This window comes from Carcharodon carcharias, chromosome 6 (assembly GCF_017639515.1).
Source record: "Carcharodon carcharias isolate sCarCar2 chromosome 6, sCarCar2.pri, whole genome shotgun sequence".
Classification (NCBI taxonomy): Eukaryota; Metazoa; Chordata; class Chondrichthyes; order Lamniformes; family Lamnidae; genus Carcharodon; species Carcharodon carcharias.
In genome coordinates this window covers 89427989-89451015 of record NC_054472.1, presented here as the reverse complement: position 1 = coordinate 89451015, position 23027 = coordinate 89427989, and the positions used below count along the sequence as shown (strand labels likewise).

Genomic DNA, 23027 nt, shown 5'->3' with positions numbered 1-23027 from the left:
TTAGCATGACCATTACAAGTAAGGAGACGGGGTTGGGTGGGGGGGGGCGGGATGGCAAGAAAAGTTAATGAAGTGGAACCTTTGCCCATTTGAATCTTGTACCTACTGAAGTGTATGACCTAATGTGACATAACAAGGAGCTGCACAGAAATCAGTGAACTGCAAGAGAGGAGAGAGAGACATTCTAATGAGAAGGCATTATTAGGCTGGTACATTATAACTACTGGTATTTTTTAAAATAACAGTGGGACTTTTTTCATATGTAAAGAACACAATTACTTGTATTGTAATATTGTACTAATGCCTTCTGTACTAAGGTCCAGGCCACATCATCAGTGTTTCCCAAACGTTTTTGATTGAAGGATCCATTTGCAAACAGATCCCCTGCCCCCCCATCTAAATTTGAATACTATATATTATTCATAATATGAAAGTTTTGCATTTAAGGAGTGTTTTAACAATGTTTTGAAGAAAACAGGTGTTTCTTTAAGTCTGAGTGTATAGTATTAAATAGTTTTTAATATTTGCCTCTTGAATAAGACTGAACTCACCTGGTGCACACCACCAGCCTTGGTGACTCTGGATCTACCTGATGCATTCCTGCCATTCTCAGCAATCCTCCATGTGTGCTCCCCTCCACGATGAGACAGGCAGCCCACTCTGCTGTGTATGCCTCCAAGCTCACACCAAGTCCACACCAAGCCTGCCTAGATAAGCACTTTCAGATTATTTTGCAGACTCCTCGAACGTCTCCATGGACCTCCTGGATTCGCAGACCCCAGATTGAAAACTACTGTATTAGGTTGTTTGAGTAAAATATGTGACATGAGCACATTTTATCGCTTTAATTTCTGTTAATGGAAGAACCTTGATCAATGTTTGCTACATTGATACTTTTCCCCTATCTTGACCTTATGCTTGATCAGCTGTAAAGTCCAACATTGTTATGTCTGTCCTACAACAAGCCTGAATCTTGCAACTGGGTTTAGTCAAGTTAACCTGTCATACTGATAAGTCTTTTTGGGTTTAAAGTTGTGTGTCAATTATTTTTCTTCCATGCTGGAGCAAAACATGTTTTCTGTATACAAATGAAAGGTGTTAGATGTAGATATGTTACAAAATCATATTAATTCATGGGATGTAGGTGTTGCTGGCTAGGCCAGCATTTATTGCCCATCCCTAATTGCCCTTGAGAAGGTGATGGTGAGTTGCCTTCTTGACCCGCTGCAGTCTGTGTGGTGTAGGTACACCCACATTGCTGTTAGGGAAGGAGTTCCAGGATTTTGACCCAGCGACAGTGAAGGAATGGTGATATATTTCCAAGTCAGAAATAGTTAATGGCTTCAAGGGGAACTTCCAGGTGGTGGTCCCATGTGTCTGCTCCCATGTCCTTCGAGATGGGAGGGGTCATGGGTTTGGAAGGTGCTCTCTAAGGAGCCTTGGTGAGTCGTTGCAGTGCGCTTCGCCATCTCGTAGATGCTAGACACTGCTGCTACTGTGCATCGGTGGTGGAGGGAATGAATGTTTGTCCATGAGGTGCCAATCAAGCGGGCTGCTTTGTTCTGGATGGTGTCAAGCTTCTTGGGTATTGTTGGAGCTGCATTGATCCAGGCAAGTGGAGAGTTTTCCATCACACTCCTGACCTGTGTTTTGTAAATGATGGACAGGCTTTGGGGAGTCAGGAGGTGAGTTACTCGCCACAGAATTCCCAACTTCTGACCTGCTCTTGTAGCCACAGTGTTTATATGGCCAGTCCAGTTCAGTTTCTGGTCCATGGTAACCCCCAGGATGTTGATAGTGGAGAATTCAGCAATGGTAATGCCATTGAATATGAAGGAGCAATGGTTAGATTCTCCCTTGTTGGAGATGGTCATTGCCTGACACTTGTGTGGTGTGAATGTTACTTGCCACTTGTCAGCCCAAGCCTGAATATTGTCCAGGTCTAGTTGCATTTGGAAATGGACTGCTTCAGTATCTGGGATATTGCAAATTCCTTCGTGCTAGGAATGACAACAACCAGCAGAGAGCTTTTCCCCCCGATTCCCATTGAATCCAGTTTTGCTAGAGCTCCTTGATGCCACACTCGGGTAAATGTGGCCTTGCTCTCAAGGGCAGTCACTCTCACCTCACATCACCTCAACTCACCATGTTTGAACCAAGGCTTTAATGAGGTCAGGAACGGAATGACTCTGCCGGAACCCAAACTGAGCATGAGTGAGCAGGTTATTGCTAAGCAAGTGGAGTAAGAGGAGTCCATGCGGAGAATCAGCACTGCATTGACCCTCATGGCCAAGCGCACTGCCTCCTCCAGTGAGAGAGTGGCAACTCTCATGGAGAGGCTGCTCCAGGAACTCAATTAGGGGTTCCTGGGGATGCGCTCGGACCTGCAAGCTGGTCAGTGTCAGTGTGGGAGAAGGATTGAGCACCCAGTATCCCAGCTAGGTGCCCAACCATCAATGGTGAGAAGGGAGATCCAAAGGCACGTCGGTGCGCAAGCTGCCTGTCGTTTCTGCGGGCTCTTCTCAGAGCGCCTCCTCCGCCCCTCTGCCAGTGACCTTGGAATCTGATGAGGCTGCAGCAACTGGGCAGATGCCAGCCGTGGCACTGGCCACGCCCTCCCAGGTGGGGCCAGCTCAGGCTCCACAGGCCAGAGGATGCCCGCCAAGGTCATCAAGACCAACAAAACAGCAGAGTGAGCAGGCTGTCTCCAATGCCATTGCCAGCGAAGGGGGAGCACCTAGACATAGCACCCAAAAGCGAAAGCTTAGAGCACCTTAAGCACAACATGGCCTGATCACGGGTGATATTTGTTTCCCCCATTTTTCTGTTATATGTTTTAATGGTGTGATGTAAAACACCAGTCAATGTTAATTTCTGCAATGTTTGTCACTCAGCAGTAAATGAGAATTTTTTTGCAACTGGCCTCTGGATACTTCATTTGCTCTGTAGGTGCAGGGTAAGCCAAGATGTTGTGGTGGACATGCGACTCCTTACACCCATGTGCCACTGCAATAAAGTTTACGTTGTTGACCAAGGAACTGGTCCTGTCAGGGATCGAATATGTGCTGGTGGTTCTTATTTGGTAGGCTAGCTGAAGGAGCGTTGGATCAAAGCTTCCTGGGTGGCCCTGCCTGCCTGGAGGTTACCCAGGTCTGTGTCTGTGCCCTCAGTGTTCTCCTGAGCGTGCTCGTCCTCAGACTCACTACTGGACTCATCATCTGTTGCCTTTGCAGCGGCGTCAAGATCTTGTTCCTCCACTGTGTCCCATCTTTCCAGTGCCAGATTGTGTAGAGCGCAGCATGCAACCACTATTATCCCCTCTCCAAAATGTGGGGGATATTGCAGTGCACCTCCTGAACAGTCCAGGCATCGGAAACTCACCTTGAGAAGGCCGATGGTTCTCTCTACCACAGCCTTGTGGAAGCATGGCTCTTGTTATACCGCTGCTCGGCCTCTGTTCTTAGGTGGCGGAGGGGTGTCATGAGCCACCTTTTGAGTGGATAGCCCTTGTCACCCAGCAACCATCCATCCAGCCAGGCTGGAGCACTGGAGAGCCACAACACCTGGGAGTGTCTGAGGATGTAAGCGTCATGGGCGCTGCCTGGGTACCTTACACAGACTTGTAGAATCAGCATCCTGTGATCACACACTATCTGCACGTTCATGGAGTGGAAGCCCTTCCTGTTGACGAAGGCTCCCTGCTCACCCACTGGTGCTTTCACGGCCACATGTGTGCAGTTGATTGCACCCTGGTTACGAGGGAACCCAGCAATCACTGCAAAGCTTGTGGTTCATTCTGCCTGTCTGGCCTTTTATACAATATTGAATGAAAGTCAGTGCACGCCTGAACAGAGCTTATGTCACCAGTTTGACGCAACTGTGGACAGCTGATTGGGAGACACCACACAGATTCCCCCACCAAGCCCTGGAAAGAGCCGGAGGCATAGAAGTTGAGGGCTACTGTGACCTTCAGGGCCACTGGCATGGGCTGTCTACCCACACATTTGGAGCTGATCTCAGGCCCAATCATCTGACAAATAGAGGCCACTGTCTCCCTTGAGAGGTGGAGCCTCCTTCAGCATTGCACCTCGGACATATTGAGGTAACTGCTTCACCACCTGTAAACCCTGGCAGTAGGATAGTGGCGTCTTCTGCAGCCCCATCCGTTTTGGACTTCTTGCTGGCCCTGTGCCCCTTGTGCCTGCGCCTCTCCTCCCACAGGTCGCTCCCCTGGAAGCTGAATTGGGACACCTGGCCTCCTCCCCCTTCTGGCCCTCTTGTCTTCCTCAGAGGAGGTGCCTCCAGCAGAGACCACAATTCCCATTACTAGGGTAAGGGAAGGCTCTCTGATACCTGGAAGGTCCCACGTGGTGTGAAACCCCTGGGGGCCTGGAAGACAACACTGAGTCCTGAACTGAAGCCTCTAAATGCGGCACTAAAGCAAAATGAAGCTGTCCTGTGCACAGAAGCAAGCAGCAGCAAATGATATCCTAAACTCACTATTTGCTTTGTGAAGCCCACTCACCCCTCTGATCCCACCCGTGGATAAGGTTTTGCAAATTGCGGCCTGCCCACCTGCCCGTTTTTCCCATGCGACGGCTTGAAAATCGCATGGGCTGCGTAAACTCGGAGTCAGTTGGTCTCTCAAGAGCCTTAACTAGCCACTTAATTAATGGTGGGCACGCCTCCATCTTCGTTTAATCCGTCTCCATCGCTTGCCTACCTAGCGAAATATCACATGAGTACACACTGACATCAGACGCGCTTTATTTCACACACGTGCCCGTACGCCAAGAGTAAAATTCTGCCCCAAGTGTGTGTACCAACGGATGGGCACGGAGCACCTCTTGGCCGTTCTTTAATCCCAGCAGCTTGATGGGATTTTCTGGAAGACCTGCTTATGTCAGTAAGCCCATGGGGGCCCCTCTATGGCCAGAATCTTTGGGTCGGCGAGTGGGGACAGGCCCTGCTTGCCGATGCATAAAATGACGCGTAGTGACGTTGGGCGTGCGTCCTGACATCACCGCACGTCATTCAGATCTTCATTTCAGTGGGCGCGCATCCAAGTCGGCTGCACACCCGCCAAACTATCAAAGGCCTATTAAGGCCATTTAAATTCCAGTTAAAATAATAAACTGAGTTGCCCATCCAACTGTAAGGTTGGCGGGCAGGCGATGAGCCCAGGCGACCTTCGCATTTATCATGAAACTTCATCCACATGCGAGATGAGGTTTCATGAAGTGTTTATAAATTGAATGAAAGTTTTTATTAAAGCTCATTGGCATGTCCCAGCTCATGTGACACTGCATGAGGGGACATGTCTTAAAAAAATTTTTTTTCTTTATTAAAATTTTTAAAAATCAAACTAATCTACGTGAGGCAGCTCTGTGCCTCAGGGAGATTTCTGCACTCTTTCACACACATACGCGAAAGAGTGCAGGCCCCAACTCAGCCTCCTCTCCCCGCTCGCACAAGGAGCGCTCAGGCCTGCCCGCATAAATGGTGGCACGCATCCGATCCCAGACGGCGATCGGCTGTGCACCCGCCCGCACCCGTTCTTGCCCAAACCTCCCCGATGGGGAGAAAATTCTCCCCTATATTTATAGTTATGCTCATTTAGGGTCACAGAGTCATTTACACTGAAAGAGAAAATTTGACACATGGAATCTTTGCTGGCCCTCTGTGGAGCCATCCAGTCAGTCCCATTCCCTCTCTGTAGCTCTGCAGGTTTATTTTCCTCAAGTGCCCATCCGGTTTCCATTTGTTATAGTCCTTGGATCTTTATGTATGGACAGCCACTGTTGATTGAAGATTGTGCTTGCTATCAATGACATCCTCAACTTTGGGAAAACCTACCAATAGAAAAAGAACTTACTGCTCTCTCATGTTTTCTATTACCCATGGGAAAAGAAGTGCAATTTTTTTGCTTTATGCAGCAATGCATTTCAAATGATACTGACATCACCATTGACCTCCCAAAAGAGCATGAGGCAATAAAGTTCATGGCAGTTGTTACTTTCACTATTGCTGGCAGCATCATGCTTGCCCTGCTATTTTTCTGTCAGTCTTCCTGCTATTTCCTGATCATAATGAAGCCATCTAGAGAAACAGATCTCTGGCCACCTGTTTCTGTTAGTGCAGTTGCCAGATGGTCTCATTATGAATGCTTTGCTGGGCTCCAAGACTCACCAATGGAATCAACTCAGCAGGGGTCTGTTTGTACAGGTTGAAGGGGAGTGGTGGCTTTGATTGACTGATATCTTTATGAGCTTATAATAAATTATTCTTTCTTGGATTTGGTTTTTCAAGATCTGCATATTTATTTGGACAAGGTTAAGAGGTGAGAAATGGGCTAAAGCTTCTGTTATAGATATTATGAATAGCTGTGTCTGATTGTCACTTTTCTAAGGTTGTAAGGGCAGCAGTATTTTTCAAAGGAGGTTTTTAAATGAGCATTTTTCCCTTGAGCATGTCAAAGATTTGCCACAATTATTATGTGGTTTATTGGTTCTGTACATAGTGCATATTGAGGGAGAATGGGGTAATGGAAAGTGTATGGAGGGGGCTTGAATGAGGGTGCATGGGAGGCATGGATGGGTCCATGGTTGCTGGGTGGTGATGTGAGTGGTGAGGGCTAGAGTGCATAACAGCCTTTAATATAGCAGGACCAAAGTCCCAGAGAAATCAGGTAGGCCTTCTAACCATCCCACTTTGGCACTCGCATGCCTCCGTGGCTGCTTCTGAACTGTCTCCGGAGGCAGCGGGCCTGACTGCACCCACCCCCGCCTCCCCAAACAAAAATATGATGGGCGGGGACACTTTCAAAGCAGACAGGTCTGCTGAATTGGGAAGTTTCCCCAACTCATCTTTCCCACCCATCTCCTCCACGAAAATCTGATTAGCAGGATATCTGTAATTAGAAACCCACCTCCTACTATGTTGCCTCCCTTTTCTTTCATCCTACAGTTTCTGCTCATCCTCATTTTCTTCCTCTCTCTTGCTCCAAGTAACATGAGTCCAATAGGATCTTGAATGAGATACCCATTGTATAAGAGAGAGAATGGTGAAAGGAATTAATAGCTCGCATACATTGAAGGATAAACTTACAATCAATAACTATTACATTAATTGGCAGCTCCAATAACAGTAGCAGTGGTAAAATTAAGATATCGCATTCAGCCCATCCAAAAGAATTCTGTTTGAAACATCCCATTTAACTTTAATTCCTTGTTTATGTCAAATTGGAGAAAGGATTTTGGAGTGTTGGATGGTATAGGCTGGCAGAACTGGAGTGTTACGATGATCTGGCAGTATTGGTGGAAGCAGTCCTGCAAGGAATGAGTCCAGGAAAATTGAAGTCACACTACCCTTGGATCCTTTCGATCCATCAGACCCCAATCCCTTTGCTATTCCTTCTCAACAGCCTCGTCCCCGAAACCATCTGCAGCTTTTCTGGGCAGTCAAGATTCCTGTTCCCCCTCCCCACAACCTCATCCCTCCCCCCACTGCTGCTCCCCCATTGTTTCTTCTGTTGTCAGCCATTTCTTGTCTATGGCCAGAATTTTTCCATTGCTGTGCAGGGGCGGGCCCCGCATGCCGGCACGTAAAATGAATCGCGATGACATCAGGCAAGTGTCCCAACGTCACCGCGCGCCATCACGATATTTTGTTGGGCGGGCACGCGATGACATCCAATGCACGCTCGCTATTAATTAACAGGCCACTTAAGGCCCTTGAGGCACCAATCGACAGCGATTTTTCGGAGCCTGTGCAATCTTCAGATCGGCGCACGGGCACAACGGGCAGGAGGGTAGGTCACATTTGTATAAACCTCATCCATGGGTGGGATAGGAGGGCTCAGTGGGGTCGCAGGTGCACTCTGTCAAATATTGATTTTTTAAAGTTACTGATACTTGCCTATGTGATCTGTAATACTTCAAAACGCATTCCAGCTGCTTGATCTGGACTCAACCTTCAGGTCAGCACTCTGCAGTGAGGAATCTTTTTTGGGCCTGCAGGTTTCAGGAAACCTTCCCTCAGCCTAGGAATGGGAGCTGAACTCTCCCCTGGAGGCATGTCCTCGGAGGAGGAAGGGAGGGCTAGAAGGGGGAGGAGACCAGGAGTGCACATTCAGCCTCCAGGGGAGCCACCTTTGGGAGGACAGGCGCAGACATAAGGGGGTGCAGGTCCAAGAGGTAGTCCAAGGTGCAAGGGGCCACAGAAGATGCCACTATCCTGCTGCCAGGGTATACAGGCAGCGAAGCAGCTACCTCAGTATGTTGGAGGTGCTGTGCCAAAGGAGGCTCCGTCTCTCCAGGGAGACAGTGAACTATATCTGTCAGATGTTTGGGCCTGAGATATCCCCTAACTGTGTGGATGGACAGCCCCATGCCAGGGGCTCTGAAGGTCACAGCTGCCCTCAACTTCTATGCCTCTGGCTCCTTCCAGGGCTCGGTGGGTGATCTTTGCGGTGACTCCCAATCAGCATTCCACACTTGTGTCAAGCAGGTCACATACGCTTTGTTCAGACGGGCATTGACCTTCATCCACTACCAATGGAACCAGGCAAGCCAGACACAGCGAGCCAGAGGCTTCGCGGCCATTGCTGGCTTCCCCTGCATCCAGGGTGCAATAGACTGTACACATGTGGCCATCAAGGCACCAGCAGGTGAGCCCGGTGCCTTCATCAACATGAAGGGCTTCCACTCCATGAACGTGCAGATAGCGTGTGATCACAGGGTGCAGATTCTACAAGTCTGTGCAAGGTACCCAGGCAGTTCCCATGACACATACATCTTCAGACACCCCAAGTGCTGGGGCTCTTCAGTGCTCCAGCCCGGCTGGATGGATGGCTGCTGGGTGACAAGGGCTATCCCCTGAGAAGGTGGCTCATGACACGTCTCCGCTATCCAAGAACAGAAGCTGAGCAGCGGTACAATAGGAGCCACGCCTCCACAAGGGCTGTGGTGGAGAGAGTCATTGGTCTTCTCAAGATGTGCTTCCGATGCCGGGACCACTCAGGGGGCGCACTCCAGTACCCCCCAGATCGTGCGTCACTGATAGTGGTTGCATGCTGCGCTCTCCACAATCTTGCACTGGAAAGGGGGGACGCTGTGGACGATGAAGACATCGATGCAGTGGCTGTGGCTGCACACGAATCCAGCAGTGAGGATGAACATACACAGGGAAATGCTGAGGGTGTAGACGCTGACCCAGGCATACTCCAGGGAGGCAGGGACACTCAGGAGATTTAATCCAATGAACCTTCAGCTAGCACACCACACATGGACCTTCAGGACAAGCCTGGGCTGCAGGCTCCTTACTCGATACCTAAGTGCAAAATCTGCCAGGTTAGGAATGTTAACTAAGGGCCTTGTTAATAAAGCTGAATGTCCCACAAATCACTCATGACATTTTGGAAACCATCCACCTGCAGAAGAAAAGAGGCACCCTCAGCCATGTTGATATGTCTGAATTTAATATTACAACCAAAGGAACTTAAGAAAACAAAATGACAAAGGTGTTAAAAATCACAGCAACGCATAAAGACCTCATTGCAAGCCAACACAAAAGCACAAACGATAAACCCATGTTGTGCCTTATGTTTACGTTTGTGGGTGCTACGTCTTGGTGCTGCCCCCTCGCTGGGAGTGGCATCTGAGACCGCCTGCTGACTCTGCTGTCCTGTTGGCCTCGATGATCTTGGCAGTCATCCTCTGGCCCATGGAGCCTGTGCTGGCCCCGCCTGGGAGGGAGCTGCCAGTTCCACAGCTGCCATCTCCCCAGTCATCACAGCCTCACCAGATGCAACGGTTATTGGCAGAGGGGCAGAGGCCTTCATCCGGAGCGCCCTGAGAGGAGCGCACAGAGATGACAGGCTGCTGCTGCGCCAACGTGAGGTCACTTCGAACCTCCCTGCTCACCGTGGATGAATGGGCATCAGGCACCGACTAAGCATGTGCCTGGACCCCTGCAGTCCTCCAACTGCTGGTGCCATGGACAGACTTGGTCTCTGCCAGCTCCTCCAGCGACTGTGAAGTGCCCTCACCGCTGTGCCACGGGACACTAGCCGATGTTCTAATTCCCACCGAGGTGCTAGTATCTGCGCTGGTGCCTGCCTGGCAGAGATGGTGTGACACTGGTGAGTCCGTGACTTCAGGGCCCTCTGGTGTGAGAGGGGGCACCTGCTGCTCCTACTCCTGGCCCTGCTCCACTGATGCTGAAAGGAAAAATAAGGATATTGGATCAGTTAACATTGGAGACAATGTCAATGCGCATCCCCATCCCCCGGATCATTATGTGCTCATCCTTCCATAAGCAATGCTCAAGCCATGTTGCAAACTTCAATCCCTGAACATTCAGCACTGCCATGGCTGATGGGAGAACAATGGTAACCTCACTGCTGGGCAAATATACTTGGCCGTGGCACCCCAGCCTCACCGACACCGGTGGACCTGGGCGCATGGCGCCTCTCCAAATCTAGGGCTTCCTGCTCGAAGTGGCTGAGAATCGCCAACTGGGCCGGCCCTCCGCCAGTTGTCACCCACTCAGCAGCATTATGTGCATTCTTCTCCTGAAAAGGAGAGAAGAGCATTGATTAATGCTACTTGTACCTGGACTTTCTTTGCGGACGACCCATCCCAACCAGAGTGGGACATCGCAGGGCTCCAGTGCCTCCTCACCCCGCTGCTGCCGAACACTCACACAAAAATGCCAGGCCTGTCATCAGAAAAACCGAGGGGCACAATGCCCCGTTGCTCTACCCACCTGCCCGGCCTGCTCAGCAGCAGCGTCCTGGGGAGCCCTTCCACTGGCCATGATTCACAGCCTTCGGAAGGCTGCAGCAGCTTTTTTATACAGGCTGCCGGGTCGCCATTGGACCCAGCAGTTATTGCTGTCCCGCCACTGCCCGCCCACTCCCACTGTCCTCGGGAGCCGTCATTCACACTGAAGGCCCGCCCACATCAAATGGCAGCGCGGACCCGATTGCAGGCGGTAACAGGCAGAAAATTCTGCCCTATGTGTTTAAAAGTCAATTTTCTGTATTGTAAAATGAATGGATAAAAATGATGGCTGGGGCTGCAGTTTGCTGATATGTCTTTGTACTTACACCAATGGCACAAAAATGACTCTTTAATGCTCTATTATGAGTTTTCTAAATTATAGTTTTTAATAAACAAAAAATATTCATAAACAGATTAAGTTTCCTCATAAAATGCTCAAAAATTAATATTTATGTATTATCAAAGTTATTTTAACCCAAAAAAATGTTCAAAGAGGTTGTTTAACTGAGTTTTCAACAGCAATAAGCAAGTGAGGGACTAATAAAAAGGTCCTGCTAATAACAGGTGTTGTCCATCTGTGAACAGTTCATAATAGAAAATAGCAGTTTTAAATAAATCTCAACACTTGTCTAAAATGAAGCTCGCAGAATTTAACCTCCAGTTTATTTTAAAGTCTTAGAGAAAATAGAAACTCTCCAAACCTCACAGGATAAAGAGAACCTTCTTATCCTTCGACTCATGCTGCTGCAGATGCTGCATGAAGGATAAATGCTGTGACTGAGCTTACTCAATGCATAGATGTTGTTGAAAGCTCTATCCAATGGCTGAGATAAAATGATTAAGACAAGTCCAAGCTTTAGAGACAGACTCAGACCTTAAAGTAAAAGTTATGTATTAAAAGATAGAAAAGACAATTTAATGGGTAAATTTGATCACATTTTTCTTGAAAAATATGGTGAAAAAGGTGGAAACTTTTCAGAAAGCATGTTGAACAATTAAATTGGTTCATCAAAGAATGACAGGAAAAAGTTGGCCTGTCTATCAAAAGACTTTCCCAGTGTGAATGATTACACACGAATTTTCCATTATGATATTTTAACATACAAGATTTCCATTATAAAAGCTGGAAGTAAGGTTTATGGGCAGGAAGTGCACATCATATATAAGTACCTAGAATTTCCATTGAGTGCCTCCTAATCACCCATATAGAAACCTATATGGATATAAACTGTTATAACCACATAATAAATTGCTTTCTAACCACAAATCATCTGAAGGACTACCCTTGGCCTTAACTTCCCATATGCAATGCCATAGGAGGTTGCTCAGGTATTTTACTTTGAATGCTATACCATATGTAAAATATTAATTTCTCCTTCAAACTACTAGTGCTATCCAACGTCCTGATGACTTCGAGGCTAGGTCCAACATGCACCTTGCAAGTGTTTTTGCAGGAATTGGCTTTGGAAATGCTGGCGTTCATCTCTGGTAAGCAATGCAATACACTTATGTTATGAAGCCCCAAACTTGAATAGATAGCATGCATATATTTGTTCAAGATGGGAAGAGGCTTAATATAGAGTCTTATATACTAATTTGCCTGTTATTTTCCCTGCTGTGAATTAGTTAACACCAAGCCTTTGAAGTCCTCAGGCTGTGCAGCAGCTGTGCCAAAAGGGAATTCCCCATCTAATGGCATCAGTGTACCTGCTCCACATAATCCTGTCGAAAATAAATATGTGCTGGGGTTGATCAAGGAGCACCATAAAGGATTTTTTAAAAATCTGACAACGAATATAATACTGCTACCTGGCGAGAGATCTTTAAGGTTTAAGCACATATGTTTTATTATCCTTTGCACTTATTGCTGGAGTACAACTCCACACAGGTGCTGGCACCCCTCCAGTACCTTGTCCAGGGGGCCATTTTCAGATGCAAACCAGGAAAGTAGGTGACCACAGACTGTTCAATCTTGAGAAAATCAAGGCTAAGCCTGATCTGATGTTTATTCATTCACAGGCATTTTTTACAGAATTGCAGTCAGAAAGGGAAATATTGTTGATTTTACCCTTCCTGGTATGGGGAGCTGAGATGATTAATGATGCTCCAACTGCTGCTTTAGCTGAGATCAGTTAAGTCAGAAACTTGGAATTTACCTTAGTGCTACAAATGCAAAGTATTTCCTCAATAGTATTTTGCAGTTTCAAGCATGCAACTACTAAATATAATTTCTTATGCAAAACAAGCCATTTTAAAATGTGTGTTATAACTATTACTTCAAGTATTTTCCCTTAAAAATGCAATGGTTTCTGCAATGTAACCCTATGAGAAAGCACTTCATGCACCAACAAACTTTAATGTAAAGAAATATATCCTAACCACTTTTCTCAATCCCTTAATGACAGCTTTAAATTGGAAACTCCTTTGTCACTGACTTTCAGCCAGAGGAGATGGTCCTTCCTTATTCACTTGATCAAAACTCTTCATAGCCTGCAAAACGTCTATTAAATCTCCTTTTAACCATCTCTGCTTTAGTGTAAATAATCCTTATATCTCAAGTCTCTCTTCATCTCTCTAGTTTTCCATTCCTGATTTAGTCCTGACGCGTTCATGCTATATACCCTCCATGATTTTAATATCCTTTCTATAACTAGCTCAGTGCAAACTCTGATCCCGAAAGTGAGAACGTATGCTGGAAGGTATCTTATCAAAGGTATCTTATCTATTGTCTGAGACCATCTTTGTCCGACTTCTGATTCACATTCCATGATCTAGCTGTCCTGTGAAATTAAACCCTTCAAAGTAAGCTTCAAGCATATTTAGATCTTTTCCATAATAAGTGGTCACAATACCTAGAAACATGCCATCCTTACAACCCTACATATATTTGAACCCTTACATCTCTCAGTTTATCCATCTTTCCATTAGGCATATACTCTCACTCGTTGTTTTTCCTCCCAGATTTATCACATCACACTTGCCTGCAGTAAATTGCATCTTCGCCTGTCTGTCCATTTCGCTGATGTGTCTATGGCATCCTGAAGTATTTTGCAGTTCTCCTCACTGTTTTGTGAAAATTGATACTTTTGTTCCAATAACACAATTTGAAATCGAACTCCCTTTGCCCGAGTCCATTATCTATATGAATACCATTTCTAATCTAATCTGAGCAACATCCATTAACCCTCATATTTTCTTTTTCATCAGCCAACTTTCTATGGACACCAATGTATCTCCTTTTAAACGCCTGAATTTTTCGAATAAGCTTCTTGTGAGATTTGATGGGATTTCAGCTGGGATTTGATGTGGGCGACGGGAGTCTTTCCGGTTGGAGAAGCTCACCATTGCGTTTCTCCAGGAAACTCAACTCTAGTACATTCCAATCATGCGCTTACCTGAATAGTGTTAAGCCTCCCATCCAATTAAGCCCCCAGTAGGGTGGGAATCCCATTCCCTAAAGATGCCGACCAATCAGGCCAGCAGCTGGCCAGTACCAGCAGCACCACCAGAAATGGGGCCACTGCCAGTACTACAATGGGGTCTACCACAAGGATCACCAATGGATCCCCAGATAGAGTAAGTGTGGGAAGGAAGGGGGTCGTAAGAAAGCGGGGGTGAGGGGATGGTTTAAGAGGCAGAAGCAAGGACAGGAGGATGGTTTCCTGTGAGCACCCCATTTCTCAACACCAGGTCTCTGATCAGGCACAGAGTGCCTGTGAACGGGGGAACCCCAGGAGGCCAGTGGCAAACACGATAAGATTTTCTGGGTGGCCTCCCTGCATGGCGAGTCCCCACCTGCCACTGGTTGAATACCAGCAGCAGCAGGAATTAACCTCGGGACAGGGTGGCCACCCTCAAGCCTTCCCACAAGTTCTCCAATCCGCACCCTCCCACCCAATCAAGCAGCCCATCCCTGCCTCCAAACTCGCCCCAGGGATGCACAATAAACTCCACCCAACTTATCTAATGCCTTCTGAAAATCCCAAAAAACTACATCTATCGACTGAACTCCTTTGTCGATCCATCATTTTGTAAAAATATATTAAATTTGTCAAACACACTGTGCCTTTAAAAATCAATAACTTGTGTATTCTAAATGTTCACTAATTCCAATCTACAATTATGAATTCTGTTAGCTTTGACATGAGAATTGTCAAATTATGCTGAATTTTCACAACTCTTGAGTTACACAAGAGCAAATACAGTGACTCAAACTGTGTGGTATGTACTTTTCCTAGCCATGGAATGTCCTATCCAATAGCAGGAATGGTGAAAAGTTTTAGAGCAAAGGATTACAATGTGGATCACCCTTTGGTGGTATGTATTTTGAATTGTGTGTGCAATATAATAGTACATAAGTTGCAAGAAATTTGATAGAGACGTATTACATAGCTGTAACTTATTTTTTGATTCAAGTGATATGACAGATCACAATAGAAAATGAAATTGGAATCTGGGCTAACAAGATACATGTTTTTGTGTATGTACATAGGATGCTTCAACCCCACTGTTCTAAACTATTTCCTGACTGCCATTGATAACTTTGATCTGTAGCCTTTGGGTTGGTTGGAAAATAAAGAGTGATGGGAAAGGAAAGTGTGTACGTGGATGGCAGAAGTGTTTGCAAGAGCCTTTGATAGAAATTGAGTAGTAGTATGTGAGGTTAAGCTGAACCATTTTAAGGGATTGGAGAATTAGAAATTTTAAAAGGATAGGAATAATGTTTGAGGGAAGTGAATGGTGGATAAACAAGACAAGAAGAAAATGGATGATCAGTAGCTGTAGAGGAAATGAGTCTCCTGGACTGAAGAAGGAACATGTGCAGAAACTAAAAAGTGTATAAGATTCAGGTACTTATGTATAAGATTGGGATTGGGTTGAGAGAGGAGGCAGAGATGGCCAAACATTCAGGGCTGAATTTTCACTCCTGGGTTGGGAGCGCACTTTTTACACACATTCATGTGCACTTTTAACAATCCCAAAGAGCACCTTACCTCTCCCAAAGGACACCTGACCTCCCTCAAAGGTGTCTTGGGACCATATCTACACTGCCTCTCCAAGAGGGTACACCACCTCTCCAAAGGACTCCCCAAAGTTTAGGCCTCTTCCTACCAGGTCTGATCTGCACAAGTTTTGTTTCCCTAGTCCTGGCTAATGAACATAACTCAAATGTGAAACAGCCATATAAAATGCACATGCACAAATCCCGCCCCGCCCCCCTTCCCGTCCCTGCAAAAAATGGTAAATGGTTCGGGGTTGGGACTTCCGGATTCCAGCCTCCCCTATTGTTGCAATGACAGAGAGGTTTTCCATCGCTGCGGAAATCCAGGCCTTTGTTTCAGTTTTGGAAGAAGGCTTGACTGTCACACATTCTTATGTTGCCACTGTAGTATATTGATCAGCATTTTATTTTATTTTAAACTTATGTTTCCAAATGAATGCTTATCTGTAAAAATATGTGTTTGATGCTTGAAATTGACATTTAAACAGTGATCAGTTGTATACTTCACTTACAGAAAATGAAAGAGCTTTTGGTCAGTAGAGGGCACTATTATCTTATCCTTGCGTACAGCACTATACTTCATCAGAACTGGGCAATTTCACATCCAAAATGTAGTGTTCATTCAAATCAATGTATAAAATACTTCATTTTGTCCAATTCACTCCTGAATCAGTTTTTCCAAACTTTGTTCCAGCCCAGGTTTCTAAACCTAACTTGTTTGCTCTCAATTTCGATTTCTCAAAATACTGAACAGCATTTGAAAAAGAGCTTCGAGTTGTCCTTGTCTTGCAGGATGACCTGGAGTAGTAGAAGAGTTTGGCTGAGCAGAAGGTATGGTAGTATTTAACATGATTGAGTCAGATATGTTGAGTGAATAGCTCAGTTGTCCTCCCTTGGACTTAAAATTGTGATAGGGATTCCACTGGGGTAATGACAGGGTTGAAAGATGATAAATGATTTGGTGAGAATAAAGGCAGAGGCTAGGAGCTGCAGGTATTGTGGTGGTGTGGTGGGAGTTGCGGTAAGCAGTGAGGTTGAAGGATTTGGGGGTTGGATGATAAGGGAGACAGGAGCATGGGAAGAATAGCTTTATTAGTGATTGAGGCCTTAAGGTGGTAATATCAAGGTTGAAGGGATCCATGGGATAAGCAAATTCATAAGAAGGGTGAGACAAAGTGAACACAAGAAGGTGGAGACGTCGGAGGAGTGAGAACTGGATATGGGCTGAAATCAGCAGGGATGAGTTGCAGCTAAAGGAGGAGATCTTGGTGAACATATCAATGTGGGGATTTGGAAGGATTTTAATCATTTTCTTTCAGAGGTTTTTTGCAAATTGCAAGTCCTACTTGATTATATTAGACTTGGTATTGTGAAATGTGACAAGGTTAATTAATTACCTCAGGGTAAAGGCATCCCTAGGTATCAGTGACCAAACTATGATTGAATTTTACATCTAGAATGAAAGGGAGTAGAGCAGGTCTAAGATTAGTATTTTAAACTTAAATAAAGGCAACTATGTGAACATGAAAGCTGAGCTAGCTGAAGTTAACTGAGAGACTAGACTAGTGGATAGATCAATAGAGAAGCACTGACATATTTAAGGAGATTTTTCAGAACACTCAGAATAAGTATATTCCAATTATGAAGAAAAAGTCTAAAGGAAGGACCCACCATCCTTGGTTAACTAAAGAAGTTAGGCAAAGCATCAAATTTAAGATAAAAGCATATAACTGCGCAAAGATGAGTGGCAGGTCAGATGATTGGACAGAATATAAAGAATGGCAGAGAATAACTAAAAGGAGAAAGAAATTACAGTATGAGAGGAAGCTAGCTAGAAATGTAAAAATGGATAGTAAGAGCTTCTACAGGTATTTAAACAGGAAAAGAAGTAGGTAAGGTGAGTTTTGGTCCTCTAGAGAGTGAGAATGGGGAGTTAATAGTAGATAATAAGGAAATCGCGGATGAAATGAACAAATATAGAGGATACAAAAAACATTCCAGCAAAAGCTATAAATCAAGAGGCGGAAGGGAGGGGGGAACTTGGTGAAATTACAATCACTAGGGAAGTGGTACTGAGCAAACTGATGGAGCTGCGGGCTGACAAGTCTCCGGGTCTTGATAGACTTCATCCTACGGTCTTAAAAGAGGTGGCTAATGAGGTGGTAGATGCGTTGGTGTTAGTTTTCCAAAGTTCCCTAGATTCTGAAAAGGTTCCATCAGACTGGAAAGTAGCAAATATAACCCTGCTATTCAAGTAGGGAGGGAGGCTGAAACCGGAAACTATAGACTAGTTAGCTTGACATCTGTTGTGGGAAAGGTGTTAGAGTCAATCCTTAAAGAGGTTATAGTTGGGCACTTAGAAAAACACAAGGTAATCGGGAAGAGACAGCATGGTTTTGTGAAAGGGAAATCATGTTTAACCAACCTATTAGAGTTCTTTGAAGGAGTAACATGTGCTGTGAATAAAGGGGAGGCTGTAGACTTACTGTACTTGGATTTCCAGGAGGTATTTGATAAGCTGCCACATCAAAGGTTATTGCGGAAAATAAAAGCTCATGGTGTAGGGGGTTGCATATTAGCCTGGATAGAGAATTGGCTGGGTGTCAGAATGCAGAGAGTATGCATAAATGGGTCTTTGTCTGATTGGCAGGATGTGACTAGGAGGGTCCTCCAGAGGTCTATTCTTAGGCCTCAGCTTTTTACAATTTACATCAATGGCTTAGATGAGGGGATCGAAGGCATGGTAGCTAAATTTTTGAAAATGCAAAGGTAGGTAGGAAACTATGTTGTGAAGAAGACATAAGGAGTTTGCAGACAGATATAGATAAGTTGAGAGAGTGGGCAAAAATCTGGCAGATGGAGTATAATATGGGAAAATGTGAAGTTGTTCACTTTGGCAGGAAGAATAAAAAAGCAGAGTATTAATTAAGTAGAGAACAGTTGCAGAATTCGGAGGTGCAGAAGGATCTAGGTGTTCTCATGCATGAGTCATAAAAGTTCCTATGCAGGTACAGCATATAATCAGGAAGGCTAATGGAATGTTATCCTTTATTACGAAGGGAATTGAATATAAAAGTAAGAACCCTATTATTCAGTTATACAGGGCATTGGTGAGACCGCATCTAGAATGCTATGTGCAGTTTTGGTCTCTTTATTTAAGGAAGGATGTAAAGAGGTGGTTAAGAGGAGGTTTACTAGAATGATACCTGGATTGAATAGGTTGTTTTATGAGGATAGGTTGGACAGGCTGGGCTTGTTTCCATTGGAGTTTAGAAGAGTGAGGGGTGAATTGATTTGAATTGATTGAAGTATATAAGATCCTGAATGGTCTTGACAAGGTGGTCGTGGAAAGGATGTTTCCACTTATGGGTGAGTCCGGAACTAGGGGGCACTGCTTTAAAATTAGAAGTCGCCCTTTTAGGACAGAGGTGAGGAGAATTTTTTTCTCTCAGAGGGTTGTGCGACTTTGGAACTCTCTGCCTCAGAAGGCAGAGGAAGCAGGGTCACTGAATATTTTTAAGGCAGAGGTAGATAGACTCTTGTTAGGCAAGGGAATCAAAGGTTATCGTGAGTAGGTGGGAATGTAGAACTCGAAACACAAAGATATCAGCCACAGTCTTATTGAATGGCAGAGCAGGCTCAAGGGGCCGAATGGCCTACTTCTGCTCCTATTTTGTATGTTCGTATTTACATAATAGCTGGTGTTCTCTTTATTCAGCCCCATGGCCTTTCTGTGGTTTTGACCTCACCTGCAGTCTTCACTTTCACGGGCTCTATGTGTCCTGAACGGCACTTGGAAGCAGCTGAAATACTAGGTAGGAGATTGAATTCTCGCAGACAACTTAAACAGTATTAGAATGAGAGTTTGAAAGTGATTTTGTAAATTTGTAGAACATTTTTATGGAAATTAACCAAATAAAGTCATCAACTGATCTGAACTGCCATTAAACAGGCATCATTTGATTCATTTGTAATTATGTTTGTTCATTAACTGATCTGAATAACTAACTGAATAAAGTACAATGAATTTAATCATCTGAAATTTTACTGATCAGATTAGCAGTTCGATATAAATCCCATCTGTACAGCTTTCACTGACTATCTTTCTGATATGTATGTACTAATAAATTTACAGTTAATAACATGATAAGTCTTGATTTGGAATTAAAAACACACTAGTGAACATTGCTAAAATTCATATTAAAATATAATTAGTTATAATTCTTTTGATGACTTATATAGCCCGCAGTTAATAAATTTGATCCAACATAATGAGGAATGCATCAAATGTGTTGCATTTTACATACATTGCAGTTTAACAACAGTTGTCAAGTGACAACTTTTATTTGTTTGATTTCCATAAAGAAGTCCTTTGTAAGGACATAATCAAAACATAGCTTAGAAAGAAAACAAGAGCTTTGTTGAAGTAGTAATTCCATTCATTTTACTTGTATGTGTTTTATATATACTGGAAGCAGATGTAGAGGAGAATAAAATGAAGCTGTAATTTACTATGAATACACAGTGTGACTGCCTTCCTATCTGGTACTACAGTCTGGGCTCTGTGTCTTTCAGGAGCTGATGTGCAGACTGTGAAACGTGAAGATGCAGGATTAGCTCTGGCTGATACTCTTCGGAAATTCCTGTTTGAGCTGAATGTTGAAAACGGCCTGAGTGCAGTTGGTTACAGTAAAGAAGATATCCCAGCTCTAGTCAAAGGAACTGTGCCTCAGGTGTGTACCCGACTGATTCCTGGGATGAAGGGGTTATCATATGAGGAAAACCTGGACAGTTTGGGCCTGTATCCATTGGAGCTTAGAAAAATTAGAGGTGGTCTTATTGAAACATAAGATCCTGAGGGCACTTGACAGGCTGGATGATGAAAGGATGTTTCCCCTTGTAGGAAAGATTTGAACTAGGAAATACAGTTTAAAGATAAGGGGTCTCCCATTTAAGATGGAGATGAGGTGAAATTTTCCATCCCAGAGGGTCGTGAGTTGTGGAACCCTCTTCTCCAGAGAGTGGTTGAGGCATGAATATTTTTAAGGCTGAACTAGGCAGATTCTTGATTGACAAGGGCATCAAAGGAAAAAGGGGCAGGAAGGAAAGTGGAGTTGAGGCCACAATCAGATCAGATACACCGTAAGCTGTATAGTGCTCGGACTGCTGCTCAAATGGACTGCCTTGATGAAATTTTTGGGAGCTAGTTTTCTACCTATGCATCCAGCATGTCCTGAGGTGTGCCAGTACAATAAGCAGACATTGCATAAGCACTCTGGGAGTCAAGGGACAAGGCAAAAGGGAGTCATTTTGATAACTAACCCTAACAATGAAATCTAAGATACCCATAATGACACAGCTCTATGCCAAAGTGGAATTAGCCAGCTTTCAGATCTCTGTTGGCTACTCCGTCTCCTGTTTGAGTTACTTTAGGCTAAGCACACCTGTCTTGAGGTTTATCTTTCTGAGGACAAGAAGACGATTTCACTTTGTTCCTACATTACAAACCTGAAGGAGAGTTTGTTCTTCATGGGATATGTTTTTCTCTCAGCAACATGACCCATTGACAGCATATCCTAGGGGTATGTAGAGCATGTGTACTGAAAAGAAATTGCCTTCAACGATTTGACAACAAACAGTTTTTCTGCTGTTTTGTTTTAGGAGAGAATAACCAAACTGGCACCAAGGCCTCAGACAGAGGAAGACCTGGCAGCTTTGTTTGAGTCCTCAATGAAACTATATTAATCTTGTTACATAGGATAGAGAATTGAAAACTATATTAAGGATGAGGGAACATCACTGAATGCAAAGAAACATAAGCAACAAGTACTTGGTAACTAACTTCTCAAAGTAAGTTTTAAATATATTACTGTAAATGCTTTAAAGTTGAAAACGATAACCAGCAATTACATTAAAATTGTAGATGACTATTTTCTGACTGTCACTAATTGTCATACCAATTCACTACCATGTATTGGTTACCCAGTACTATAGCTAGGCCAATAGAAAGAAAAATCAGCCAGGATGTATAACTGTGGCTGCCAGAATTCCTGACCTGCTGAATTTGAAAAGTTCAAATCAGACTGCGAGCAAGGATGCCAAGACCTTGGAGAGGGTGCACAGAAGATTTACTAGATTGGTACCAATAATGCAGGACTTCAGCTTTACAGAGAAGGTTAAGGGGAGATTTAGTAGTGGTGTTGAAAATTGTGACAGGTTTTAATAGAGTAACAAATGACAAACTGTTTCCACTATGACGAAGGTCGGTAACCAGAGATCACAGATTTAAGATAATTGGCAAAAGGACCAGAGAGGAGATGAGAATTTTTTTACAGAGTTATAATGATCTGGAATGTATTGTCTGCAAGAGAGATGAAAGCAGATTCAGTAAAAACTTTCAATGGAGAATTGGATAATTATTCAAAAAGCACATAAAATGAGTGAAAAAGGAGTTATTTCCTGCTCTTTTCCTGACTGAAAGTTAACTAGGAGAGTAACTAAACAACTTAACCTCACTTCCCCACAGGGAGCAAGTGAGCAACAGATTTAAAGCTGCCAGGTTGTCCTGCAGATTCTTGATTATTCCTGAGTCATGCCACAGGTGATTAGTTAGTAATAATGTGCTACAGGAAATTGTATATTATTATTTGAAAAACCTTGCATAGAGAGGACATCAAGCCTTAAATGCACCATAACGCACAAAAATCTCACATTTAATCCAATTAGAAATCATTCATTACTAAAATAGTTAAATGTCGCTCATCACATCTTATACAATGTCTACCTTAAATTCACATTGATCAACCCCATAGAAAATCCAATATTCCTTAAACAGAATATATTCCTTTACTGTCTTCTTTTATAATACTTCAGTAAATAACACTGAGATTACATAGAACTTACAGCACAGAAACAAGCCATTCAGCCCAATCAGTTTATACTGGTGTTCAAGCTTCACATGAGTTTTCCTCGCACTCTATTTACTTCATCTCACCCTATCGACACATCCATCTACTCCTTTCTCTCTTATATACCAATCTAGATTCCCTTTAAATGCAACTTTTGTTTTTGTCTCAACTGCTCCACATGATAGTGAGTTCCACATTTTCATCACCCGTTGAGTAGAGAAGTTTCTCCTGATAATTTATTTATTCAAGACCATTTTATATTTGTGGCCCCTAGTTTTAGGCCTTCCCAGAAGTGGAAACATATTCTCTACGTCTGCCCCACAAAACCCCTTC

At 44.3% G+C, this 23027-nt stretch overlaps 1 protein-coding gene across 2 annotated transcripts in view; it reads left to right on the top strand.

Moving 5' to 3' along the window:
• Window positions 1-22136, top strand: part of adhfe1 (alcohol dehydrogenase iron containing 1) — a 67218-nt gene extending 45082 nt beyond the window's left edge. For both annotated transcript variants that reach the window (XM_041190492.1, XM_041190491.1), the window contains 5 exons: window positions 12174-12272; window positions 15023-15101; window positions 19505-19601; window positions 20362-20519; window positions 21448-22136. In XM_041190492.1, coding sequence (XP_041046426.1) covers window positions 12174-12272; window positions 15023-15101; window positions 19505-19601; window positions 20362-20519; window positions 21448-21531 — 517 coding nt within the window. In that variant the 3' untranslated portion in view covers window positions 21532-22136. The remainder of the gene's footprint in view (window positions 1-12173; window positions 12273-15022; window positions 15102-19504; window positions 19602-20361; window positions 20520-21447) is intronic.
• The last annotated feature ends 891 nt before the right edge of the window (window positions 22137-23027 follow it).